At 43.7% G+C, this 25,836-nt stretch overlaps 1 protein-coding gene across 5 annotated transcripts in view; it reads left to right on the forward strand.

Annotated features, from left to right (window-relative positions):
- CAMK1G (calcium/calmodulin dependent protein kinase IG) overlaps positions 1-25,312 on the forward strand; it is a 51,156-nt gene extending 25,844 nt beyond the window's left edge. For all 5 annotated transcript variants that reach the window (XM_033917384.1, XM_033917386.1, XM_033917385.1 and 2 more), the window contains 10 exons: positions 985-1,059; positions 3,536-3,674; positions 6,357-6,480; positions 7,525-7,600; positions 12,490-12,602; positions 14,683-14,761; positions 15,533-15,620; positions 17,392-18,188; positions 20,740-20,855; positions 24,239-25,312. In XM_033917384.1, coding sequence (XP_033773275.1) covers positions 985-1,059; positions 3,536-3,674; positions 6,357-6,480; positions 7,525-7,600; positions 12,490-12,602; positions 14,683-14,761; positions 15,533-15,620; positions 17,392-18,188; positions 20,740-20,821 — 1,573 coding nt within the window. In that variant the 3' untranslated portion in view covers positions 20,822-20,855; positions 24,239-25,312. The remainder of the gene's footprint in view (positions 1-984; positions 1,060-3,535; positions 3,675-6,356; positions 6,481-7,524; positions 7,601-12,489; positions 12,603-14,682; positions 14,762-15,532; positions 15,621-17,391; positions 18,189-20,739; positions 20,856-24,238) is intronic.
- Positions 25,313-25,836: the final 524 nt, after the last annotated feature.

The following is a 25,836-nucleotide window of genomic DNA, read 5'->3' on the forward strand; positions in this document are numbered from 1 at the left end:
GGCTGTTTAAGGACGCCTTTAACTGACCCAATTAAAATCACATGACCTCACTCTGGAATTTATCTGGACAAGGAACACTGTTAAGTAGAAATTAAGTGGGTAACGTTCCCTAACCTTTTGTCTCCTTTCCCACCCTCTTTCATTTATTTTGGAATTGTATTTAATCCTATTTTTTTTTTAGCCCTCCCCCCTCTCAATTGCATTTTTACGTCATAATTGTTTTTAGTGTCCTGTTGGTTGAAGTTTTTATTTTTTTATTTTTAATCTTTGTAAATCGCATTGGATTTGGATATTGCGATCTTATTAAATATTTTAAATAAACTTGAAACTTGAAACATTTCCTGAGTAACAAATCTGTCTCCTGTTCTAAAGTGAGATGTCGATCTAAAGTCACGCCTAGTATTTTTAAGGACTGTTCTATAGGACAGTCCAGGCCATTAAAATGTATCATTGATTCTTTAATCTTGTCAGTAGGACTGACTAAAAAGAGATTAGTCTTTTCAGGATTCAATTTCAATTGGAAATCAATCATCCAAAATTCGATCTTTTTTAAGATGGCTGCTATAGAATTTGTTAACTCTACTGTCAGACACGTAAACGGAACGACTATGGGGATTTAGTTTTGAGTTCCTGGTTTGCAACTGTCCCCAACTCACCACACACATTAAGAAAAGCACAAGGGTGCCTTCTGTCAATTATTTGGTGACACACTGGTTGAGAACCACTGAACTGCCAGACTGAGTGGCCCCGGTCCAAGCCAGTCTGTCTTCTGGGCATATAAAGCCACCTCCTGAAGCCCATCCGAAAAGACGAGGTAGTGGAGGCCATTGCAACTTTACGCCTCTCGGCCCAGTGGGCTACACTTTTTCCCCTCTTGCTTTGGCTTTGCAAACTGAGGGAAAAATTCAACCTTGCAGAATCTACAACAAAATCAATTTGAAAAAAAGCACATCGTGCTGATGAATTTTCCCTGTTGTCTTGCAGAATACAGCACGACAATATTGTGACCTTAGAGGATATTTACGAAAGCGCCACACACTTTTACTTGGTCATGCAGCTGTGAGTACCAATCAATCATTCTCTTGCCTGGTGGGGTCAGGCTGCTTTTGGTAGACGGGTGTTAAAACCACAAAAAGGCAAGTTTTTGCATAGGATTGAGAAGGATGAAGGAAAAGACGGTGAACGGCTTTGTTGTTTATCGGCTTGAAAGATGACTAAGAGGAAAATTCCATAAAAGGCAACTAAAATTAGACACCTAAATAATTGGGCGCCTAACTTACACCCCCTTTTACTAAACTGCGATAGCGGTAATTAGCGCAGGGAGCTGCGCTGATTGCTCCGCGCTGCTCCCGACGCTCATAAAATTCCTCTGAGGGTCGGGAGCTGCGCGGAGCATTCAGCGCGGCTCCCTGCGCTAATACCCACCATTGCGGTTTAGTAAAGGAAGGGTTCATTAGTAAATTGACATCAATAATGAGCTTTAACAAGCAGTGGCGTGGCGAGGGTGAGCAGCGTCTGGAGAGGTGGCGCCACTCCCCCGCCCCCTCCCCCGGTACCTTTTTAACTTCGGCATGAGCAGCCACCAACTTATTGCCCGCATCGGCTTCAGCGCTGTCTCTGACGTCACCTCCTAGGTGATGTCAGAGAGATCGCCATTGCCGCCACGGGCAGCGAGCTTATAAAGGTACGGGGGAAGGGAAGGGGCGCGCACACGGCAGGGGGAGGAGTGGGAAAATGTGGGGCGGAGAGGAGGAGGGATACCGGCACCCCAAGAAAGATGGTGCCTGGGGCGGACTGCCCCTCTCTCCCCAAGCTCATAATTGAAAAAAATAAAATTTAATTGGGAGATAGGTGTGATTTACAAAAGAGGGAGAAGAAGGACTTAGGCACTGCTGAGCGTGATTCTCTAAAGTGGTATTCAACCCTCTCCTCATGTGTTTTTCACCAAGATCTTAACGCTGCGATGAAATTCTATTTTCGTCCTCTTCATATGCCTTTTCTGGGGCAAAGGGTATGGATTTACCCTGACGTTAACAAAAAAAACACAGGAAAGGAGAAGGCTAGTCCTAGCCATGAGGCAAGAGACTAAAGAACGAGGAGCTACTTTCCTACTTGCAAATCCGTGGAAATTTTTCATTAGATATGCCGGGGTGAAATATCTCTTCTGTGTTCCAAACCAGGGGATAATGGATATTAAAATGTTTAAGAAGAGTTGATTCGTTAAGCCAATTCTACAATATTCTTTTTTCTTAAACTTTTATTTAAAGATGATTTTTTTCTATGTCTCCAACCTGTAAAAAAAAAAAAATTGGGGGTCTAAGAAGGAAAAAAAAAAATTGTTGCCTATGCTGATTTCCGGACAAGACGTTGCATTTCAGTAGGAAAAATGAATTCCTTGTTAAGTACTCTGATTACACAAGCACAATCATATTATGCTTTTAGGAAATTGTAAAAAAACTTATCTGTTTGATAAGTTTGTAACTTGAATATTGTTGTATCTCTGCCTATATGTATATTTCACTGGTTGTTCAGTCCTTCTTTGATGTGAACCGCCTGGAACTCATAGTTGGGCGGTATACAAGAATAAAGATGATTATTATTATTATATTTGATTCAGAATGGGTTTTTTTTTCTGTTTTCGTTTTTCTTGAAACAAGTTTATTACTTGTAAAATGTATTCAAATAAATCATTTTTTTAATAAACCCCAATGAATATGGATGACAGACATTTTGAAAACCCGACTGGCCAGGTACTCCCTGAGGACTGGGTTGAATACCACAGCTCTGAAGGATTTAAGCGCCTATAATGTAGGCCAGGGTTGCCCAAGTCCGGTCCTCAAGATCTACTGGCAGGCCAGGTTTTCTGGATATCCGCAATGAATATGCATGAGAGAGATTTGCCTGCACTGCCTTCTCGGTATGCAAATCTCTCTCTCATGCAAGTTCATTGTGGATATCCTGAAAACTTGGCTTGCCAGTAGATCTCGAAGACCGGACTTGGGCAGCCCTGATGTAGGCCTTTATAACCCTGGTCTGTATAATATGTGCCTAAGTTTTAAATTCAGTACCGCTAAGCACGATTCTGTAATGGACGCCTAAGTGCAACTGACATGCAATCGCTGCCTAATTTTGGACACTTATCTTTTTTAGGTGCCCATTACAGAATCCGGTCCTAAGCAAATTTTATAAACTCAACTCAACTCCTAGGTAATTCTTTGATTGTATGAAGAGGTTGATTCTGGCACATCAGCTTCACATCAGAGTTAATTTCCTCCTTTCCCACTCCAGCTGTGGCAGATTCTGAAGTGGGGCATATGTTTAGAGGGGAAAGATTTCAGGAGATGATATGATGTCGTGAGATCCTGGAGAAGCATGTTGACCAGGAATTTGTAAGACTAACCCCCCTACCTGGGCTTAAAAAGGACTTATTTTTTTGTCACTGCTTCGGGATTTGGTTAAAAGAGGCCCTGGTTCTGTTTTCAGTCCTAGGCTACCTCTTTGCTTCTGACTTTCCTCTGATATTACTCTCCCACAGGGTTTCGGGGGGAGAGCTCTTTGACCGGATCCTAGAGCGTGGCGTTTACACAGAGAAAGATGCCAGCAACGTGATACGCCAGGTCTTGTCTGCAGTGAAATATCTCCATGACAACGGGATAGTTCACAGGGATTTAAAGGTGGGCATGCAGTGGTACTGCAAGATATATAGGGTTGCCATACGCCCGGCTTTCCCCGGACATGTCCTTTTGAGGGATTGGGGGTGGGACTTGGGGATGGGTGGAACTAAGTGGCACTGGGGGAGGGTCTAGGGGGTCCAGATTTCCATTTGGAAAATCTGGTAACCCTAGCAAGGTTGGGCTCGATGGTCAAAGCGATTTAACAAGCCAGAAATGGCTCCTGACCAGTTAAATTGCCAGTTCAGGGCTAACCACTAATTTTCAGTGGCACTTAATTAGTTAGTGTCACTGAAAATAATCCACTAGCATCAATGGTGTAGTGAGGGTAGGAGGCGCTTGAGGCAGTAGTGCCTCCCACCCCCCGCACCGTCTTCTCTGACTCCCATGCTCCTTCCTTGCCCCTACTCCACAGTCGCTCCCTCTCTTTCCACCCACGTACCTCTTTTAAACTTTGCTAGCTCGAGCAGGTTCTCCGACCTGCTGCTCGCGTTGGCGTTTCCTCTGATGTCACTTCCTGGCCCCGCAAGCTGAACGTGATTTCAGAGGGAGCCAGCAGGCCAGAGTAGTTGATCGCGCTGGTGAAGATTTTAATGGGGTCCGGGAGGCAGGGGAAGGGAGGGCGCAAGCATGGCTTGGAGAGGCGCCGGTGCCCCCACCAAGATGGCACCCAGTGTGGTTCTCCCCCCCTCCATCCTTCTACACCACTGAATAGCACCGAACTAAAAACCAACTATTTTAGAGGTATTCTGAGGGCGAAGTCAGCGCTTGCTCAATTAAATGCTGATATTCAGAACTTAACCAGGCCGATCTTTATGTGGTGACCCATAGCAGGTTAAATGCTACATATCATATCATATTATATCATATCATATCTGTTAGCTGGCTCTGGAAACCTAGAAATTCAATGATGGTGCCTGGACGTAGCTGGACATTCAATTTTCAGGTTTAATGCTTATCGTCATCAGCTGAATACCAGACCTGTAGATGTGATCAATGTGGTTTTTCATCGGGCAGGAGGGCAATTGGATAGACGCTTTTCAAAACCTGGACATAGTGCCGGGTTTTGAAAAGTCGTCTAGTACCCCGGACATGTCCTCAAAAGGCAGACATGTCCGTGGAAATCCGGACGTCTGGTTACCCTATCTGTACCCAGATTCTCCATGCCAGGCCGGCCCTTGGAACTGAATATTTGAGTATTAAGCTGCCTCCGGAAGTTGTTTTGCTGACCTGACCTGACTGTATAGTTATCCAGGTACTGTCACTGAATATTGGTGTTACCTAAATAACTTCTGGCTCCACCCCAGCACCCGCTTGGCTCTGCCCAGTTAGTGCCAGGGCTGTCACTGCTGGACTTCCCTGGAATGAACCTCCCCTGCTCAGATAAGTCTTACCATAGGCAGCAGAACGATGCCAAATCCCACAAAAGGGTATGCAAGATTGATATCGTGGAGGGAAATGGTCTCAAAAACCTACTTGTTAGAATCAGGATATTTTAATCCAATGCCAAGTTATTAAAGGTTTGAGACTTCCATCAATGACCAGATCACTTCCACCTCCCTATTTGTGTAAATCAAACTATACTGTATTATACATTAATTTTTGTTTTTTCATTGAAACAGCAAAACCTCACATTGGATTAGGATATCCTCGGATTATATCATCCGTATCCAAGTAGGTTTCTGAGACCATTTTCCTCCACGATATCTCTCTTGAATACACTTTGGTGGGATTTACTGTATATTTGAGGATTGTTCCTAAATAATCCCACATATCATCTTCCGTGTTTTCACTGAGTGGTTTAATGGGGTGATGGCCCTACCAATATTGTGCATAACAGCCTTCTGTTACGAATATGTATTTGGATATGCCATCTAAGCCTGGATCCATATTCACATTTTCACTTCCATAGACAAGATCTACTCACAAATGCACAAATACCAAATAGTCAATGTGACCTCCTTGAATTAACGTAATGTACACCATAACAGCAGTATGTCAGCCACCAATCAGAGTACATTAGCACAGAAATACAATCTGCCCATCTATAACGATTCTCCTATCACATCTTCTCCTTCAGGGACTTCTCTGTGTTTTCTTGAATTCAAATACTGTCCTCATCTCCACTGGGAGCCTGCCACATTCAGCAACCTTTCTGTAAATAAATATTTCCTTAAATTTCTCCTGAGTTTACTCTTTTTTTTTTTTTGCCATCATCATATAATTGCTCATTTCTGTTGAAAGAGGCCTTCCTCCTGTGCATTTTATTTCTTCATCCTGTTTTTCTCCCAGGGTATATACATAAAAATGTTTGGGTATCTCTTCATGCTTTTTGATGAAGACCACTTACTATCTGAGTAGCCACACTCTGGAAGGACTCTATCCAGTTTGTACTCTTCAGAAGGTGCGGTCTTCGAAACTAAGCACAGAATTCCAAATGAGGTCTCGGAGACAATGTCACTTCCATTTTCCTACTGCTCTTCTTTCTCACTACGCATTGTCCATCTTACTTCCGCAATGGCCATATGTAGAGTTTGGTCAACCGAATAATAGCACATGGAAATACCTTTTCAGCTTATCCTTCCAGTGTCCTAAAGAAAAGTTGATTTTGACATAGAAGTAGTGATGTTCCATCACTGGGTTTATCCAGCATTTAACGAGTGACCGTTCCTTATATATGCACAGCCTGAAAACCTGCTTTACCTTAACCCTGATGAGGACTCAAAAATCATGATCACCGATTTTGGTCTGTCAAAAATGGAAGGCAATGGAATCATGTCTACTGCCTGTGGGACTCCTGGATATGTTGGTAGGTTGGCAATTTTGACTTATCCTGCCTTGAACTGTTCTAATGGATTCTGAAGAGCGCAGAGCTCTAGTAATGGTATCGTTCTGGAGAACTGATGATCATTTAAAATAATTTATTAATTGATAAACAAACATTTGCATAAAGGTGATGTACAGAAATAAAACATTGAGTTGGCTATTTGCTAAACCGTATGTGTTAATGGACTGTTGTTCGGTCCATAGGAATAAGATGAATCTGAGGCCTATAACACAACCAAGAAGATCTCCACATACTGTAAATTGTAACTGAAAACACAGAGAATGGAGTCAACTGTGGTAGTCAAGAGCAGTGGTTCTCAACCCTGTCCTAAGGGAACCCCAGCCAGTTGGGTTTTCAAGATATCACTAATGAATATGCATAAGACATATTTGCATGCCTGTCGCCTCCATTTTATGCAAATCTCTCCATTATATGCATATTCATTACAGATATCCTGAAAACCCAACTTGCTGAGGGGTCCCCTAGGATAGGGTTGAGAACCACTGGTCAAGATTACTTGATGAATAAGAAAGAGTCTCTGTCTCAAAGTCTGTAACACATAACAACCACATCAGAATGGGCAGCCAGAAAATATTTGGATTGTGTCAATTCTGGGCATATTTTCTTTTTTCCGGGCACTTGATCGTCATGGGATCAATGTGGTAGAGAGAGTGCATACTCCTCTTCCTAATAATTTGTGTTAACATTAGGCGCAGGTCCCGGAAGTGACATCAGAGAGAGCGTGCCAAAGCTGACGCAGACAGCAAGTTGGTGGCTGCTCACACCAAATTAAAAGGGCACAGGGGAAGGAGGGGTGCCAGCGCCCCGAACAAGACCGCACCCAGGGAGGATTGCCCCCCACTCTTTTCTTACACCACTGATTCTGAACTGGGTTGTGGGCCACTGGTTAAGTCCCCACCTAAGCATGTAAAATGGTATTCTGTACACTGGAATTAGGAAGTCGGGTCAGTTTCTGTCCAGATAGTCCGATTCTTGGCTTTTTAAAGCCCTTCTTTCCTCCGCCAGCTCCAGAGGTGCTAGCCCAGAAGCCCTACAGTAAGGCGGTGGACTGTTGGTCGATAGGAGTTATCACCTACATTTTGTGAGTATCCATCATATCCAACCATTGTGAATTGTATGTTTGACATCTGCGGTGGTCTTCTTCTGGAAATTACGCAGTTGCTGTCGGAAGCCAGGTGCTCAGCACCTTGAGCAGTGGTCTCCAACTCAAACCCTTTGCAGGGCCACATTTTGGATTTGGAGGTACTTGGAGAGCCTCAGAAAAAATAGTTAATGTATTATTAAAGAAATGACAATTTTGCATGAGGTAAAGCTCTTTCTAGTTGATAAATCTTTCCTTTTGGCTAAGTCTTAATAGTAATATTGTCATTTATAGCTAAAGAGACATTTGATCAAGAAACGGTTTTATTTTACTTTATCATAAACATACCGAGGGCCTCAAAATAGTACCTGGCGGGCTGTGATTTTGAGACCACTGAGTTAAGGGGAACAGTTAATCTGCTGGCTGGGTTGGAGGGCAGAGGGGAGAACAGGACAATCAAGCCATTGTGACATCACTGATGGGGTTGGCATTATGACATCACAATCTTGGCTATGGTTCCCAAAGACAAATAGGATGTCATGGATACAGTAGTCTCCAACTCAAACCCTTGGCAGGGCCACATTTTGGATTTGGAGGTACTTGGAGGGCCTCAGAAAAAATAGTTAATGTCTTATTAATGAAATGACAATTTTGCATGATGTAAAAACTCTTTATAGTTTATAAATCTCTCCTTTTGGCCAAGTCTTACTAATAATATTGTCATTTATAGCTAAAGAGATTTATTTTATTTTGGTGATTAGGATAAACATATTGTACACTTGTTTGTATAATGTAAAAAGGAATAAAGATAATAAAATAAATAAATAAATAAAAAAAACATATCGAGGGCCTCAAAATAGTACCTGGAGGGCCGCGAGTTTGAGACCACAGCTCTAGACATCTTGCCACGCTCTGGCTCTTTCAAGTGCTGAGATTGGGGAATATCTTTAATTTGTGTCTCTCTCCAGCAATAAGATATAACCTCTTAGGCGAAGTGCGCTTGAATAAAACCTTATTGGTTTGTATCTAGATGTTGTTGACCACATGTGCATCTGAGTACCAGAGATGCACATTTCCATCTGTTAGGATGGAAGAGGTGATGGAATTGATATAAAGATCTTCTGTAGTGTAGCTAAAGTGATTTACATTTATCATAAGAAAGTACTTTCCCTATTCCTTGTAGGCTCTCAATGAAAGTTTTTGTATCTGAGGCCATGGGGTAGGGGTTAAGTGCTTGCCTAGGGTCACAAGGAGTTGTAGTGGGAATCAAACCCGTTTTGAAATCACCAAAAGGCTCTGCATAAATGGTACAGGACAAGAAGTGAAAACGGAGGAAAAGCCTCAGAGCCACGTCAGGAAGGAAACCCTCCTCTAGAGGGCTAGGTCAGGTTACCAGACGTCCGGATTTATCCGGACATGTCCGCTTTGTAGAGAACTGTCTGGGCTTTTCAAAACCCAGTTGAGAACTTGTTCACAACACACCGTAGGGTAAGTCAAAATTTTCTTTCCTTCAGTGATTTAAGACAGTTGTTACATAACTTGCAACGGAGGTTTTTATGCCTATAAAGTTACCTAGCCCTCTCCAGTTAGAGAAGGATTTCCTTCCTAACGGGATTCTGAGGCTTTTCCTTAACACTTCTTGTCCTGTACCATTTCTGCGCAGCCTTTTGGTGATTTTGGACATTTGATTTTGCAGGCTGTAGGGGTATCTATCTAAGACACGGTACTACTCGAAAGGGTTAAGGGGCTGGAGGAGTTGCCGTACAGTGAGAGATTAGAGAAACTGGGCCTCTTCTCCCTTGAGCAGAGGGGATTGAGAGGGGACATGATCGAAACATTCAAGGTACTGAAGGGAATAGACTTGGTAGATAAGGACAGGTTGTTCACTCTCTCTAAGGTAGGGAGAACGAGAGGGCACTCTCTAAAGTTGAAAGGGGATAGATTCCGTATAAACGTAAGGAAGTTCTTCTTCACCCAGAGAGTGGTGGAAAACTGGAACGCTCTTCCGGAGTTTGTCATAGGGTAAAATACCCTCTAGGGATTCAAGACAAAGTTAGACAAGTTCCTACTGAACCAGAATGTACACAGGTAGGGCTAGTCTCAAGTAGGGCACTGACCTAAGGGCCGTCGCGTGAGTGGACTGCTGGGCACGATGGACCACTGGTCTGACCCAGCAGCGGCAATTCTTATGTTCTTATGAGAAAGACATGGGGAAAGCCACTGCTTGCCCTGGATCAATAGCATGGAATGTTGCTACTCTGGAGATTCCGGAATCTTGTTACTCTTTGGGGATTCTATTTAGAATGTTGCTACTCCTTGGGTTTTGACCAGGTTCTAGGGACCCTGATTGGCCACCATGAGAATGGGCTACTGGGCTTGATGGACCATTGGTCTGACCCAGTAAGGCAAATCATATGTTCTTATCTATCTAACTATCTATCAAGACCCATGGCCACGCCCCCAGGCCCACCCAGTCCCACCCCGATCCGCCTGTGTCACGCCCCATTCCTCCCCTTAGCTCAGTCCCCAGACGTCATCTGCGCATGCGCGGACGTGACACAATGACATCACGCCTGTGCGTGACATCACTGCATTGCATCCATGCATGTGTGGATGCCCCTTCCCGATGTGATTTTCACGGGAAGCTTTTCAAAACCCAGACAAAGGGCCGGGTTTTGAAAAGCCGTCCGGACACCTGGACATGCCCTCGAAAAGGAGGACGTGTCTGGGGAGATCCGGACTTCTGGTAACCTTATATTTTTATATATATAGCGAATCAAACCCATTTCCCCAGGTCCTCAGCCCACTACATTAACCACTAGGCTACTTGCAATCTGTTACAAAGCCGTAGTGGGCCACCACCGTACAAAGGTTGCCTAAGCCATGTACAGCTCCTCTGAAGCAAAAGGACCCATAAAAAAGCCATGTTATTGTAACCATGGGTTACAAATATAAGTTTGAAATATCTTATAGTTTACTAGTTTTTTAGCTCTACATTAACGGGTGCTAGAATAGATGTGTAGACTTAGGCATTTCTTTCTCTCTTTCTGTATGTGTGTCTTTTTTTTCTTTCTCCCAGCCCCCCTTTCTTTCTGTCTTTTCCTTCTGTCTCTTCCCCCCTGTCCAGCAGTAGCCCTTCTCCCTTCCTTTTTACCTCCCCCTGTCCAGCAGTACCCCTTCCCTGCTCCCCCTGTCCATCAGTAGCCCTTCTCCCTTCCTTTTTACCTCCCCTTGTCCAGCAGTACCCCTTCCCTGCTCCCCCTGTCCATCAGTAGCCCTTCTCCCTTCCTTTTACCTTCCCTCTGCCCAGCAGAACCCCTTTCCTGCTCCCCCTGTCCAGCAGTAGCCTTTTTCTCTTCCTTTTACCTCCCCCTGTCCAGCAGTACCCCTTCCCTGCTCCCCCTGTCCATCAGTAGCCCTTCTCCCTTCCTTTTTACCTCCCCCTGTCCAGCAGTACCCCTTCTCTGCTCCCCCTGTCCATCAGTAGCCCTTCTCCCTAATTTTTACCTACCAATATTCCCATTTCCCCTTTTTCCTTTCCCATTTCCACCTTTTTCCACCTCATCCAGCATCATTAGAGTACCTGTTGCATTGTTGGTGTTCCAGTGTCTCCTCTGCCTTGGGTCTGGGCCGACTATTGTGGGCCAGGATTGCCAGGGGTGCCCTGTGGGATAGGCAGGGGCAAGGGTCAGCAGAGGTGGGGGAGTTCTGGGTGGCAGCGTGAGTTCACTCTGGTGCGGGGCCTCTGCCGTGTCGCGGGGAGCTGGTGTCTGCACTTCTAGCCACTTCCTCTAAAGTCCCTACTGCAGCACGCAGGCGTCGCATCGCGCGGCGGTGACGTCCAGGCCTTGCACTGCCACGTCTCTCCTGAGCCGCGATGAAGAGGGCAGGGGGTGCTAGCGGCTGGTAGCCGCCGCTCCTCACCGCCTTTCGCCTCAAGCCGCCGCGGCCTCCTCCCGGCAGCCACCGCTCCGCACTGCCTTGCCGCGGCAGCGTCTAAAGACACTTCGGCCGGTAGGGCCGTATTGTGAGGTGGAGAGCAGGGAAGCTTGTCTGGCGCGCATGCGCACTCGTGCTGCCGCCACAGATCAGGGAACACGCAGCGCGAGTGCGCATGCGCGCTTAGCGTTTTATTATATATGATAGGGCAGAAGATGATAGAAGGTTTTTTTTTTATTTTGAAGTGAAAAGTTTTGTTTAATGCTGTATTTTCCTGCCTGAGAGTGAGAATTCTGGCATGTTTATGTCTGCATCAGGTCTGAGGAGATCACGTAGCAGCGAGCAGAGAGAGAGGGAAAAAAAAAAGAATTGGGAAGAGTTCAGTTGGAAAGACGGGTTTGTTTGAGAATACAGGGTTGGAAAAGTTAGGGAATTTCAATTATTTTTTTTCTTTTCTATGGGTAGTTAGAGAAAATTAAAGCAACAAACCTATTTTTCAGGGTGTTAGGGTTTTGCTCCCTTTGATTTCTTTAAGTTAGGAAGTAGGTTTGCTGTTGATCAAAACTGAATCTCAAAAGAAGAAAGAAGAAGCGCTGGAACCCAACGGCGGTGTAAAATAAACAACGGAGTCCTGTGAGAAAATTTACATTTGAAATCTGAGAGAGAAATCTTTTAAAAGAACTAAATTCTATGAGGAAATATTTATTTGGGATTGTATGTTAAAGTGATTTGGACATATATCTTTTAGAATTGTAATAATAAAATAACAAAAATTCTTATTTCTTGTAAAATTTATTTAAGGTAATTTTAGATTTTATGTTTAACTTTTCCCTCTTAAGAGACTGAAAATAGTGAGTTTCAAAGAGGGAGGGGTTACATTTTGGAAATCCCTGAGCGAATTTTTGTGCCCAGTGCTGGTTCTCAGGTTCCTTCTTGTGGGCTCTCTCCAGGCTGTGCGGTTACCCTCCCTTCTATGAAGAGACCGAGTCCAAGCTGTTTGAGAAGATCAGGGAAGGGTCTTTTGAATTTGAATCTCCATTTTGGGATGACATCTCCTATTCAGGTAAATCCGTGTGCGTCTCATGCGCTCGTTGAATGTAGGGAGGGAGTGATCAGTTCCATCCCCCTGAATTTGTGATCATATGTTCTAGGGTCCATCTGACGGACAGAGGATCCAGTCGCCTTTCTTTTCTGTTTAATATGAGTTGTCTGTATCAGCAAAACGTTCTGGTGATCTGTGAACCCAAACCCTAAAGGCAGAGTCCAGAGCTGAAGCAAAGCGCTGAATGGTTCTCTTGGTACCCCAGCAAAACACACACTTTTCCGACGCTGCTGGTCTGCTTGACCGTGCTGAAGCAAAGTGCCGAATTTTTCTCTCGCCGTCCCAGAATGTTGATACTCAGGGGCGGAGTCTGCGAGATGAGAACTTAAAATAATCGCTGACATGAGTCTCGAACCAGCAAATGTGGAGGGAGACCTGTACTGCTGCTAACTGTCATTTCTATAGCGCTGCTAGACATACGCAGCAGGATTCATTAAACATTCAAGAGACAGTCCCTGCTCAGTAGAGCTTACAATCTAATCAGACAGACAAAAAAGGACAATATGTCTATGACAAAATACTTAATGTTTCACAAAATCAGTGTTTAAGCGTGTGTGAGTTTGGGTGTCGGGGGAAGGAGGTAGAGGGCTGCAGAAAGGTGCACGAGGGTGTATACACCATGGGAGAGGGAGGCTGGAGAGGGGGAGTGCGGCCAGAAAAAGGTGGTTGGAAGATGCCAGCCATTATAATGGAGGAATTCTGCACAAGAAACAACCTATATAATAAAACTCTAAGTGCGGGGGTAGGGGGAAATGATGCTGCTGCTGCTGCTGCTGCACAGGGATATGGAGGGAAAGCAAAATAACGCTGCTGTTGCTGCACAGGATAGTTGAGGGGGGGAGGGAAATGTTGCTGCACAGGATAGTTGAGGGGGGGAGGGAAATGCTGCTGCACAGGGAAGTGGGATAGGGGCAGGGAGAGAGACAGATAGACAAAGGACAGAAAGAAAGACAGACAGACACATATTCTAGCACCCGTTGATGTAACGGACTTAAAGACTAGTTTATAAATAAAATTGAAGAATTCCCCCTGGAGTAATTCTTATTACCTGCACAGCCAAGCGCACTCCCAGAGTTAGCTTTGACTCGATCAAACTCAGTTCCTGATCCGCTCATTAACCTAAGGGTTTTGCACATGTTCAACAATCCAGCCAAATTTGAGGGCCACTTGTATCTTCTGCCGAACCCTGAAAGGGGTGTTCCCTTCCCACCCACCCCCTGCCCATGCAGCCTCTCTTTCCCTCCATTCCAACCAGTGGTGTAGTGAAGGTGAGAGGTGCCCTCCCCGCTCCTTCCCCGACCCCCCGTTGCGTGCGCCCCCATTCCCTTCCCCTGAACTCTAGTTGTTCACCGACATGACCAACTGCTTCAACGTGCGCCACGCGGCCGCATCTTCTCCCCCTGAGGTCACATCCTATGCGCGGCACCTGGAAGCGATGTCAGTGGGAGCTGACGCAGTCGCGAGAAGCACATTGACGTTGTTACTCGCGGCGGTAAGCATCTAGAGGTACGGGGAAAGGGAAGGGGGATTCACATGCGGTGGGGGGAGGAGTGGGAAAAAACGAGGGGTGGAGAGGAAGGGGTGCCGGTGCCCCCAACTTGATGGCCCCCGGGGCGGACCACACCCCTGCCCCTCCTTACTACGCCACTGCTTCCAACCCCCGTAGTCCATGCAGGCTGTCTCTTCCGACCACTGGCAGCGGGTCCAATGGCTGACCCAGAAGCCTTCCGTCTGACATGAAACGCAAATGCGCCAGAGGGCAGACGTCCGTGTCATCCACTGGCAGCGTGTCAGACCCGCTGCTGAGTGGACAGGCCTGAGCTCATACTGGGTGGACCAGGCCCATCTAGGCCCACCCATGGCTACGCTCCGGGTCTGGAGCTGCAGCTTTGATCATCATTATCCCCTGGGTGACATCTTAGCTTTCCGTTATCATGAACTACTATCACAGATAGTTTTAAACATCGCTTTGGGAATGGACAAATATTTCCAGATCACCTCAGTTGCCTACAGATGTGTTTCTCTCTGTTTCTGTGCACAGCAAAGGACTTCATTGGCCGCTTGCTCGAGAAAGATCCAACGAAGAGGTTTAATTGTGAGCAGGCGCTAAGGCACCCTTGGTAAGACCACAAGCAATGACTCAGCGTGGGCACAACTATTAGATCACACACAAACACACTAGAAATTGGAGCAGCCTGTAACCAATTGCTGAACAGGAATATCTATCTATTCTCGCGAATGCATTTTATTCAATTATTCTATAATTTTAGTTGTTTTTAGATTTTGTGCTTTTATTCACCGTTTGTATATTTTTAGTACTGTATGTGAACCGCCTAGAACTATGTGGTAGGGCGGTATATAGAAATAAATTTATTATTATTATTATTTTTATTGGACATTAATGGGCGGAACTGATGATAGAAAGAACTATTTTGAGTATTGTTGAAGTTAAGCTCTTTGATGCAGGGCAGAATTAATTCGTCAAGGGCCCCTAGGCACCCAAGTCCACTGGGCCCCCTGCCCCGCCCCACCCCACCATGCGCCCAGGCGGAAACAGGAAGCTGCGTCAGAGGGGAAGCTTTGGGCAAGCAGCACCGCTTGCACAATTACAGTTCCTGTTGCCTTTCTTACCCGCGTTGCTTGCTTGTCTTACTTTCCGTCAATGGGGGGGGGGGGCGCGTTGCCGATCGATGCTGGAGGGGGCCATCGCCATTTGGAAAAAACAATGTTGATGCCCTCCTTCATCGGGCCCCCCTGACCATTTCGGGCCTTAGGCACGTGCCTACTTGGCCTATTGGTTAATCCTGGCCTGCTTTGATGCATTAATGGGGTTAGCACTTCAGCAAATGCCAGCTACTATTTCTAAGATCCTTTTCTCTATCCTTCTCTAGGATTGCCGGGAACACGGCTCTTCACCGGGATATCTACCAATCTGTCAGCGTTCAGATGAAGAAAACCTTTGCCAAGAGCAAGTGGCGGGTATATCACGGCTCCTTCGCATCTTGGAAGCTGCACCTCCCTGTAGTGTTAAGGCATAGAGATAGCGAATCGACCTAGGGTCAATATTCAAAGTGATTTCAATGGTCAGAAATGGCTCCTGGCCATTTAAACCATTTGTCTGGGGCTAATGAGATATGTTCAGTGGCACTTGGCCCGATAGCGGGACTGAAAATGTCCAAGCCAACACCAGATATTCTGTGGCCATTCCGAAGGTGGAGTCGGCGTTTGGTTAAATGCTGATATGTTACGTTGTGTTATATGTAGGCTTATATCCCACTAAATCCTCACAGATCGGAGTCCTAGGTGGGTTACAAATAGCATAAGTGTTACATAGAACATATAGACATATATTACAGCCCCCCCCCCCCGATTTGTGGTTTTCCCACTTGCGAATTCGGTTATCCGTGATTTTTTTGTGCCCAATTTTTTGCCTCATTTTTAAAGGCTCCCGGACCTCCCCAGTCCTTTCCTGGTGGCCAGCGGCGACGCGGGGAAGGAGCGATCGTCCTACGCTCCTGCCCCGTGCAGAGCCGTCATCAAAATGGCTGAAGTGAGTTCCCATTGCTAAAATCCTCTAGCTCAACTTTATAAAAGGGGGGTGGGGTGGGGGAGAGGGGGAGAATTGCAGAATTATGAAGAAATGTCTCTAGAATTACCCAGTATCTTTCACTGGAAATGTATTTCTTACACTTTAATTGGTGTTGGTGACACTCACTGACTTTGTTATCCTACTGAGTGTAGTCTTTCACAGAGCATAAGAACCATTACGTGAAATCTGAGTTAGAGAATGACATGGGGACAAATACTTTCCCATCCCCACAGGAACCCAATTTCCCATCCTCACAAGTTTTGTCGTTGTCCCTGCCCTATTCCTGTAAGCTCAGCCTTAGCTGCATAAATCTCGAACACATGATTTTAAAGTGTTTGAGGCTTGTGCAGATGAGGAAGGATGGAGCTTAGGCATTGGTGGAATGAGGCATTATGACATCACAATCTAAGCTCTAGAACAGTGGTTCCCAACCCTGTCCTGGAGGAACACCGGGCCAATTGGGTTTTCAGGCTAGCCCTAATGAATATGCATGAAGCAAATTTGCATGCCTATCACTTCCATCATATGCAAATCTCTCTCATACATATTCATTAGGGCTAGCCTGAAAACCCGATTGGCCTGGTGTTCCTCCAGGACAGGGTTGGGAATCACTGCTCTAGAATGTTGCTACTTAGGATTCAAAAGTGTTTGAGGCTTGTGCAGAAGAGGACGGAGCTTAGGCATTGGTGGAATGAGGCATTATGACATCACAATCTGAGCTCTAGAATGTTGTCACTTATGATTTTAGTGTTTGAGGCTTGTGTGGATGAGGATGGAGCTCAAGCATTGGTGGAATGAGGCATTATGACATCACAATCTGAACTCTAGAATGTTGTCACTTATGATTTTAAAGTGTTTGAGGCTTGTGCAGATGAGGACGGAGCTTAGGCATTGGTGGAATGAGGCATTATGACATCACAATCTGAACTCTAGAATGTTGCCACTTATGATTTTAGTGTTTGAGGCTTGTGCAGATGAGGACGGAGCTTGCAGGAACGGGGCAGGGACAGGAAAAGAACTCGCCGGAAAATGAGTCCCTGCAGAGACGGGGAAAAATTTGTCCCCATGTCATTCTCTAATCTGAATGTACAAAGAAAGAATGGCTCTTGCCTTTTGTTACTATAAATCTCACCACTTGTAATTTTATGTTTTCTTCTACAGCAGGCATTCAATGCTGCCACTGTTGTGTACCACATGAAGAAGTTACACATGAATAACAATCCAAATAATGCAGTAAAGTCAGAAATTCATCGAGTCTCAGAAGGTACAAGACCCAACAGCCCTACCATTGCCACTGAGGAGACACTTGCTCAGGAAAAATACAGATTGACTCCAGCAACTTTGAAAGGGATCCTGCCCACCACCTCTGTCCAAAACAGCTTTGGAAAAAATCCTAGCCTCGACAAATCTACGTCAAAGAGCTTTAATGAGAACAGCCCCAGAGGAAATTCTGCTCTAAGCAAGTTTTCCACAAAGGACATTGGTCAATACAGACTGACTGAGAAAATGTCCCTCTCGGTCAAGTCTAACCCCAGCTGTGCAGTTGAAAGCAAGCCTAAGGAAAAATGTCCTTTCCCAAATCGCCCTGAAGGTCTACAACCAATGTCTGTTCACGAAAACCTAAACAATTGTACGATAAACTCAGCCCAAGAGTCAGCCCAAGTCAACTCAGGCAACGTTGTTCAAGAGATTCCCAACTTCAGGAACACACTCCAAAACAACACTGTATCTAAGGATTCTTCTCTAAACAATTTAGACTTCAGTAGAACTTGTGAGGGCAGTCCAGAAGATCACCTTACTAATGGGTTTCTCAAGATTGAAGTGGTCCAGGCACCAGTCACGCAGAGCAGAACAAGCAGGAAGCCCGGCAGCTACAAGTCTTCCTGTAGGCCAAGTGAAAAAGGAAAACCAGCTTATTGCTCTGACTCTGGACTTCTCAAGAAATTGAACAAGAAGCAGTAAGTATTGTCTAGTATACACTACTTGGGAATTATAAGGGGGAGTTCGATAAATGACTTTCAAAATTGGGAGCAAAAAAAAATCTGCACTAAACACTATTCTCTAAAGGACGCTCACCCTTTGTAGAATAGCATAAGAACATAAGAGTTGCCATATTTGGACAGATCAAAGGTCCATCAAGCCCAATATCACGTCTAGCAGATGCTCAGCAGAATGAGTAGACCCAGTAACCAGCTGGAGAAGAGAACAATCCTCAAGAAAAGTCAAAAACTCACGGGTAAGATAATTAGAAGGGTCGTCTTTAGAGGGTCGGGACTTCTAAGACTCGCTTTCACTACTGCTTGTTGAAGAGTAAAATCCATATCATAGCACTAGCCACACTTCTTCCTTCCTTGGGTCTGACTCTACTACCTCTGCTCCCAGGTTCAACTCATCCCAGGCCACAACACACCGCTGGTCCCTGTGTTATGAGTCTCAATTACTGCCAGTGGATATTAGGTATCTTTTTGCTAATGTTACTGTGATTTAGGATAATGAAAAAATTTTTTCATTCCCGATTTCTGTTACTGAGGTGTATAAACCGAATATCCCGACACAGATGTCACAAAGCATGAACGGAGAGGAGTCTTTTCAGCCATTTATCTACTTTAAGACTGAGCTTCTGAAAAGTGGAGACCTTGTGGGGTTCTCAATGTTTGCAATGCTAGCTGCCTCGAAAGGAAGCAACCTTTAGGTTTTTTTTTTAAACTGGGAGAACAGATTAACGGATGACATTTCTATCATTTTAAACTTCGCCAGAATTCTATTGTTTAACGGTTTCCTCTTATGCATTTACTCTTTGATCTTCTCTCTTCTATCTACCAAAGAATTTAATTCAATGCTGTCTTGTTAAAATGTTTATTTCTATTCCCTCTTCTATCTTTATTTTAATTAATTTATTAATCTCCAGGTACTTTAGTTAGATTGTGAGCCTTCGGGACAGAAAGGGAATTTTTTTAAGTACCTTTATTATTTTCATATTTTTAATTTTAATGTATATTTTCTGTAAACCGCTTAGAACCTAACGGATGTAGCGGTATATAAGAAATAAATTACATTACATTACAACAGTGTGTCCCACAATCGACAATAGAATGTCTTGCATTGAAGGTCTCACTCCCTCTGGAAATGCTACTTTTGTTGGTTTATGTTCCACCTCCTATAACGCGATCATCAATCTCTGCATTTTCTCTCTACTTCTTCTTCTCGGAGACCTAAATATCCATCTAGACCAGGGATCTCAAAGTCCCTCCTTGAGGGCCGCAATCCAGTCGGGTTTTCAGGATTTCCCCAATGAATATGCATTGAAAGCAGTGCAAGCACATAGATCTCATGCATATTCATTGGGGAAATCCTGAAAACCCGACTGGATTGCGGCCCTCAAGGAGGGACTTTGAGACCCCTGTACCAGGTGTAAGGTTACTAGATTTTTATAAACGAAAATCCAGACTGATGGCCCCACACCGTTCCGCCTGAGTCACGCTCCTTTCTGGCCCCTCAACCTGTTTGCTCATCGGGACGGCATCTGTGCATGCGCTGTTGTGCAGCGATGATGTCACGCGCATGCATGTGACATCACTGAGTTGCGTCTATGCATGTGCAGATGCCGTCCTGACATCACTCATTGCTAGAAGCTTTTCAAAACCCGGACAAAAAGGAGAACATGTCCAGGAAAATCCGGACGTCTGGAAACCCTAACCAGGTAGATTAGATGGCAGTCTAGGGCAGGACAAATTAGGGGGCGACACTGGCACTCGGTCTTCAGCATCTCTCCTCTCCCTTCCCGGCACCATGATCTCCAGCATCCCTTTGCTTCCTTCCTTCCCTCCACCCCGAATTGTTCAGGTCTTACCTCCCTTCCTCTGGGGTGGCAACGCAGCAGCCGGCAGCTGTAGAAGCTGCCTCACATCCAGAGCATGAGTAAGTGCTTAAGGCCCTCCATGGAGCCTGATGCATCTTCTGTAGCTGCTGACTGTCATGTTGGCACTCCAGAGGAAGGGAGGTAAGGCTTGAGCACCTCTTAGGGCAGGGAGAGAGATGGAAGAAAGGAAGGAACAAGAGTAATGCTAGAGATCACAAGAGGTAGGTGGGGGTGGAAGAGAGACATGCTGAAGAACAAGGGAAGAGGAAAGTAGGTAAAGAAATATGTTGGATGCTGGTGGGGGAAGTAGGGAAGGGAAGGAGAAAGGTCCTAGATATTGTGGAGGAAGGGCCTTGAAGTGAGCAGCCCTGTGGTGGGTGAGGGTACATGGCTGAAGGTTCACCTAAGTGTCAGTTGCCCCTAGGCTGGTCCTGTTTGTCCCATTATAATCTAGATGCAGAACCCCCCCCCCCCCCCCATTTCCAGAAAGTGACATCAAAGAGTCCGCTACAAGTCTTATTGAATTTATTGTGTGCAGGAAATTCATCAATGTGCCTGAATAAAACCTTCACTGCCAGACCCATAATAAAATAGTTTCAATATGACCTGGGATCTGGAATCTACAGTCCTGTATTTTCTTTCCTTTTCAGACATTTAACAACAGCTCCAGTGAAATCCAACAAACTCGCCCACTGCAAAAGTGGACAGACTGGAGTCTGTGCTGTCATGTGATCAGGAGTGGGGTCTGAGCTACAGCATCGTCACGGTAAGTGTGGTAAGGCACGAAGGACCAGGGAACTGTCGTTTGGGCACGTCCCAATTTGCATTCGATTTTATTATTTATTACATATCCCATAGACACACGAAAAAATAAAGAAATAAAATACGAGTACACTTCATAACATCTATTCAAATCAATAGAAAATTATACTTCTCCCTCCGTATTCGCGGTTTTGCTTATTTGCGATTTTTTGCATGCTGACTCCTCCCCCCCAAAATTACATCATGAGTAAAGTACTGTACCGATAAAAAGTTTGGCGCTCACCAGCTTTCACCCTCAAAATTGCTGCTTCCCAGCTCTCACAATCGCTGCTATTATTCATGATTTTAATATATTAAAGGACGGCTGTTCAAAAAAAAAAACCCGCAAATAACATAAAAAATTATTTGCGGTTTTCCCATATTCACGGTCATGTTCCGCCCCTAACCACCGCGAATACGGAGGGGAGGATACAGGCAAAAAAAGTTTCCTAATTCTAGCCCACATCCAGGGAAAAAAGAGAATACTTTTATGGAACAGAAATCTATGAGATCTAATCAATCTGGTCAATGTTTACTATTAACTCCTATATACACCAACCACTGGGGAGATATACAATGTTATTCTGTGATGATTATTAAATCACTTTTTACTTTTATCACAGCTCTATAAATAGATTTTTTAATTTTTTTTTTATTTTTATTTATAAGATTTTCCATTTTAATACAAGCATTACATTATACAATGCAAAAGATCCAGAAAAAATATTTCAACAAAACTTATTTAGGAAAAACATTATGTCTTATTTAGTCCACAATTTAAACCACAATTTGAAGATCAAGAAAGGAAATAAACTTCCAAAACATTAGTAACAAATCAACTAAACAAGGTCACGGCATTAGAATCCCAAGTTACAACCAGCTGGCAAGTCATACATTACTAGTCATGGTTACCATTTTCTCCTTTGATCCAATAAATTCCAAAAGTTGTTTGGGCTCGAAAAAAAGAAAATTCTTATTTTGAAAAGATACATAACATTTTGCAGGAAATTTAACAAGAAAAGTAGCCCCCAGAGCCAGGGTCCTTGACCTCAAGGACAAGAACTCCTTCCTACGTCTCTGGGTTATCTGAGCTAAATCAGGAAAAACTCGAACATTAGAACCCCAAAACTTATCATTTATATGTCGAAAATACATACGAAGAATAAATTCCCTGTCACTCTCCAAGGCTAAAGTCAACAACATGGTAGTTCTTTGAGTGACAACCTCAAGGGAATTTTCCAGAAATGAAGACAGATTCAAGTCCACTACTTTATCCACTGGGGTTTCTATAGGTGTGGATTCCCCTTGTGTTGTTTTTAAATTCAAGTAGTAAGCTCTAACAATTGGAGGCAAGTTTTCTGGTGGAATGGCTAAAGTCTCTCGAAAATATTTCCTAGCCATCTCAACTGGTGAGATAACAGGACACTTAGGAAAGTTCAAAAATCTTAAATTATTTTTCCTCAGTTGGTTTTCGAAACTTTCCATCTTACGGGAAACATAAGATCTCTCTTTAACCAAAATTAAAACTTAAGTATTGACTTAGTACCGCTTTAAAACTTAAGTTTTAATTAAAATTGTGTTTTTAACAGGGACCCCTCCTGACGAAGGACCCGAAACTCGAGTCGGGGGGCCGGGCTTAATATCAACTAATTTTAGCAAGCACGGTTGCAATGGCAAGCACAAGTAGCACAAAGCACTTTAAGGTTTATGCACTTTAATCTCACCGCAGCTAGAGGTCAAGGAGATAGGTGCCAAGCCCATTGAAGTTATCTTCAAGATAAGTGAAATCTATCTTCTCATAAGCATACATAATAAGATTCATTGTATTGTATAAACGAAGGAGGCTGGCAAAGGGACAAGAGAAGTGATATGATGGTCCCAAGTATACCCCAGTTCGGTGAGATCACTGAATTTATGGGTATTGGTCTGAACACTTCACAATAATTATAATTATATTTAAATTTTATTAAATCTATTTATAGAGCTGTGATAAAAGTAAAAAGAGAAAAGTACTATTAACTCCTAATCACAACATCTCAGCCTATTTCAAGAACTAGCAGAAATAAGTTTCCATCTGCTTCCACGTTGCTCCCTTGGCCAAAACTCGACTTTTCAATGCCAAAAAGGCTCTCCTTTGAAGCTGGGTTACTCTGGGTACATCCCAAAAAAACTGAATAGTTTTCTCACAAAACAATATAGCTTTATTCTTGAAATACGTTTTCAAAACTACTGGCTTGTCCAACTCATTTGAGAAGGTGACCAGGAGTGTCAATGGAGTCTTCCGGAATCACTTTCTGAAGGACCTCCTTCCACTAACTCATCCTGCTTGGCACCTTTTTTATACATCTTTTAGACACATAAAAACTTTACAAAAGTGAAATATTATCTGAATTTTGCAAACCCAAAACTTTCTTAAAGTAGTTCCTGACCAAAATCTCAACAGAAATGAGAAATAGGAAAACTGAGAAACCTAAGATTTCTACTTCTAAGGGAATTTTCTAAAGTCTCCATTTTCCTATGGATATAGAGACTTTCCTTTACTGTGGAGAAATTAGGTGGGATAGTGGAGATAGAATAAATGCATGGGAGGGGCCTTCATTCAACATGAAGGAGGCTCTAGAAGTGGGGGCTCAAAAGTGAAAGTGAAAGGGAATAGAGTCAAGAGCTATGTAAGGAAATCTTTTTAACCAATAGGATGGTGGATACAAGTATCTCAATTCAGGACAGCATGGGACATGCTGAGCATCTCTGAGGGAGAAGAAGGGATTTTAGAGCTAAGTTATTGGTACGGATAGATAGAAACATAGAAAGATGACGGCAGAAAAGGGCCACAGCCCATCAAGTCTGCCCACTCTATTGACCCACCCCATTAAGTCTGAATGCTAATGACCTAGTTCCTTAACTCGACCCTCGTAGGGATCCCACGTGGATATCCCATTTATTCTTGAAGTCGAGCACGCTGGTGGCCTTGATCATGAGCATGAGTGGGCCAGCTCTACTTTTAGCATTATTTCAGCTATGCTTTGATTCATAGCTTCTATGGCCTACAAATCTGAGCTGTGTTCATGCCTACATACATATAGATTAAAGCAGGTTCTGACATTACAAAATGGACTTGGCCCATATTGCTCTCAGGCTCTGACAATTGTAGTTTCAATGGGTGAATAAAACTATGATTGTTGACTTTTTTAATGGCAGTTTCATTCACCAAATAATTCCAGACTGGAGGACACTATAGGAAATATTTTTTATCAACTGCCCGCAACTCACTATTATGAAATGTAGAACTTGGGAAGAAGTTCCCCAGACATATGTCTCACCAAAGCAAACGTTGTTGTTCTTTTCCAGAATATCCCACTCGATGAAGAGTCATGGCAGTGATTACATTTACAGAAGGACTAAGCTTTGCAAACCCAACGTCGGCCATATTGATGGGGAGAGAAATGTTTCCTTTTGATACTGCTGTTCGGAAACCTTGGCCATCGCCATGGAGTGTGTGTTTATAATGGCAGAATAACAGAGAGGTCAGATGGTCATTCTCTGAGCACCATGAAATTTATTTCAAAAGAACATAAAACCATGGGAAGAAAAAAGACTTTGCAATAGAGGACATGTGAGGTGGGATTGCAGTCCTATCTAGGTACTTGTACTATCTTTTGAAATGTAAGGTAACGTTGAATTTTTCCTTGGTACATATCATTATCAACTGTTCTCCTGGTGTATTATGCAGTGCTGTTTATACCAAAGCCATATATGAGCTTGCAGACATGAGGAATCCACTGTCTGAATTCAGCAATTTCAGATAACCAAATATGTGCTTTTTTTAGAAAGACCATTTTTTAATATTGTAATGTATGGCAATAACATCTTATGGAACACATTTCACCATGAAATGTAGTATTGACGTAGAGAAGAATAGTACACATTTTTTTAGACTTTTGGCAGAGTGTGATTCAGTTTATTGGATCAACATAAGAATTATCCAGTGCTGACAGTGTACCTCAGGCACTTCAAAAAGAGACTGAAATTGTCTCAGACAAGAATCCATTTGTAGAAATCTTTCAGGGGCGGGCAACCTTGGTCCTCAAGGGCCGCAATCCAGTCGGGTTTTCAGGATTTCCCCAAAGAATATGCAACAGGAAACCAAGAAGGATATATGGGAGTTTCGAATTGAGAGTTTATGCCAAGGATGGTAACAAGACTGTGAATACAACAAAGGAATGGATTTTTTATTATGAACATTTGAATTTTGGGGTACTGATAGTGGGGAGGGGGGGTTAATCCCGTTTAGGATAATGAATATATTATTGTTGTAATAGCACTTTAAGGATATTTATGTGGTTTTATGAAGGTATTGTTTAAGGTTGAAATATGATAATAATAAAAATTGATATCTTGAGAAAAATTCATTAAAATTGTAATGTCAAATAGCTTCTGGGAAAGTGAGTGCATTTAGCGAAATTGGAGGTATTTGTTTGAATTAATTGGTTGCTCCACTGTGATGTTAGTGGTTTGTCCAAAGAATATGCAAGAGATCTCTTTGCATGCACTGCCTCTATTGTAATCAAATAGATCTCATGCATATTCATTGGGAACATCCTGAAAACCCCACTGGATTGCGGCTCTCATTGCCCACCCCTGGTTCTAATCAGAGGCACCATCAGTGTCAAATCTAGTTTTCTCCAGGACCCATAGAACCACTCGTGCTCTGCAGTATTCGCCATATGGCTCGTGTGAGATTTTTGGGTTCGAAGTTGCTTCATCTTTTTAATATTGGTCAACTGTGCACATTTGATTTCCTCTGTGCTTTTGATAGGAGTTTTGGAGGGCTTTGTAAATAGTGAGAATACTGTGGTGAGGCAAAGAACTTAATCCTTGCTTCTACCTTTGCAAAAAAATTAAACCAAAAAGTCAAGTGTTACTACAGTGGTGTTCAAGAAGTATTT

Source organism: Geotrypetes seraphini, chromosome 13 (assembly GCF_902459505.1).
Source record: "Geotrypetes seraphini chromosome 13, aGeoSer1.1, whole genome shotgun sequence".
Taxonomy (NCBI): domain Eukaryota; kingdom Metazoa; phylum Chordata; class Amphibia; order Gymnophiona; family Dermophiidae; genus Geotrypetes; species Geotrypetes seraphini.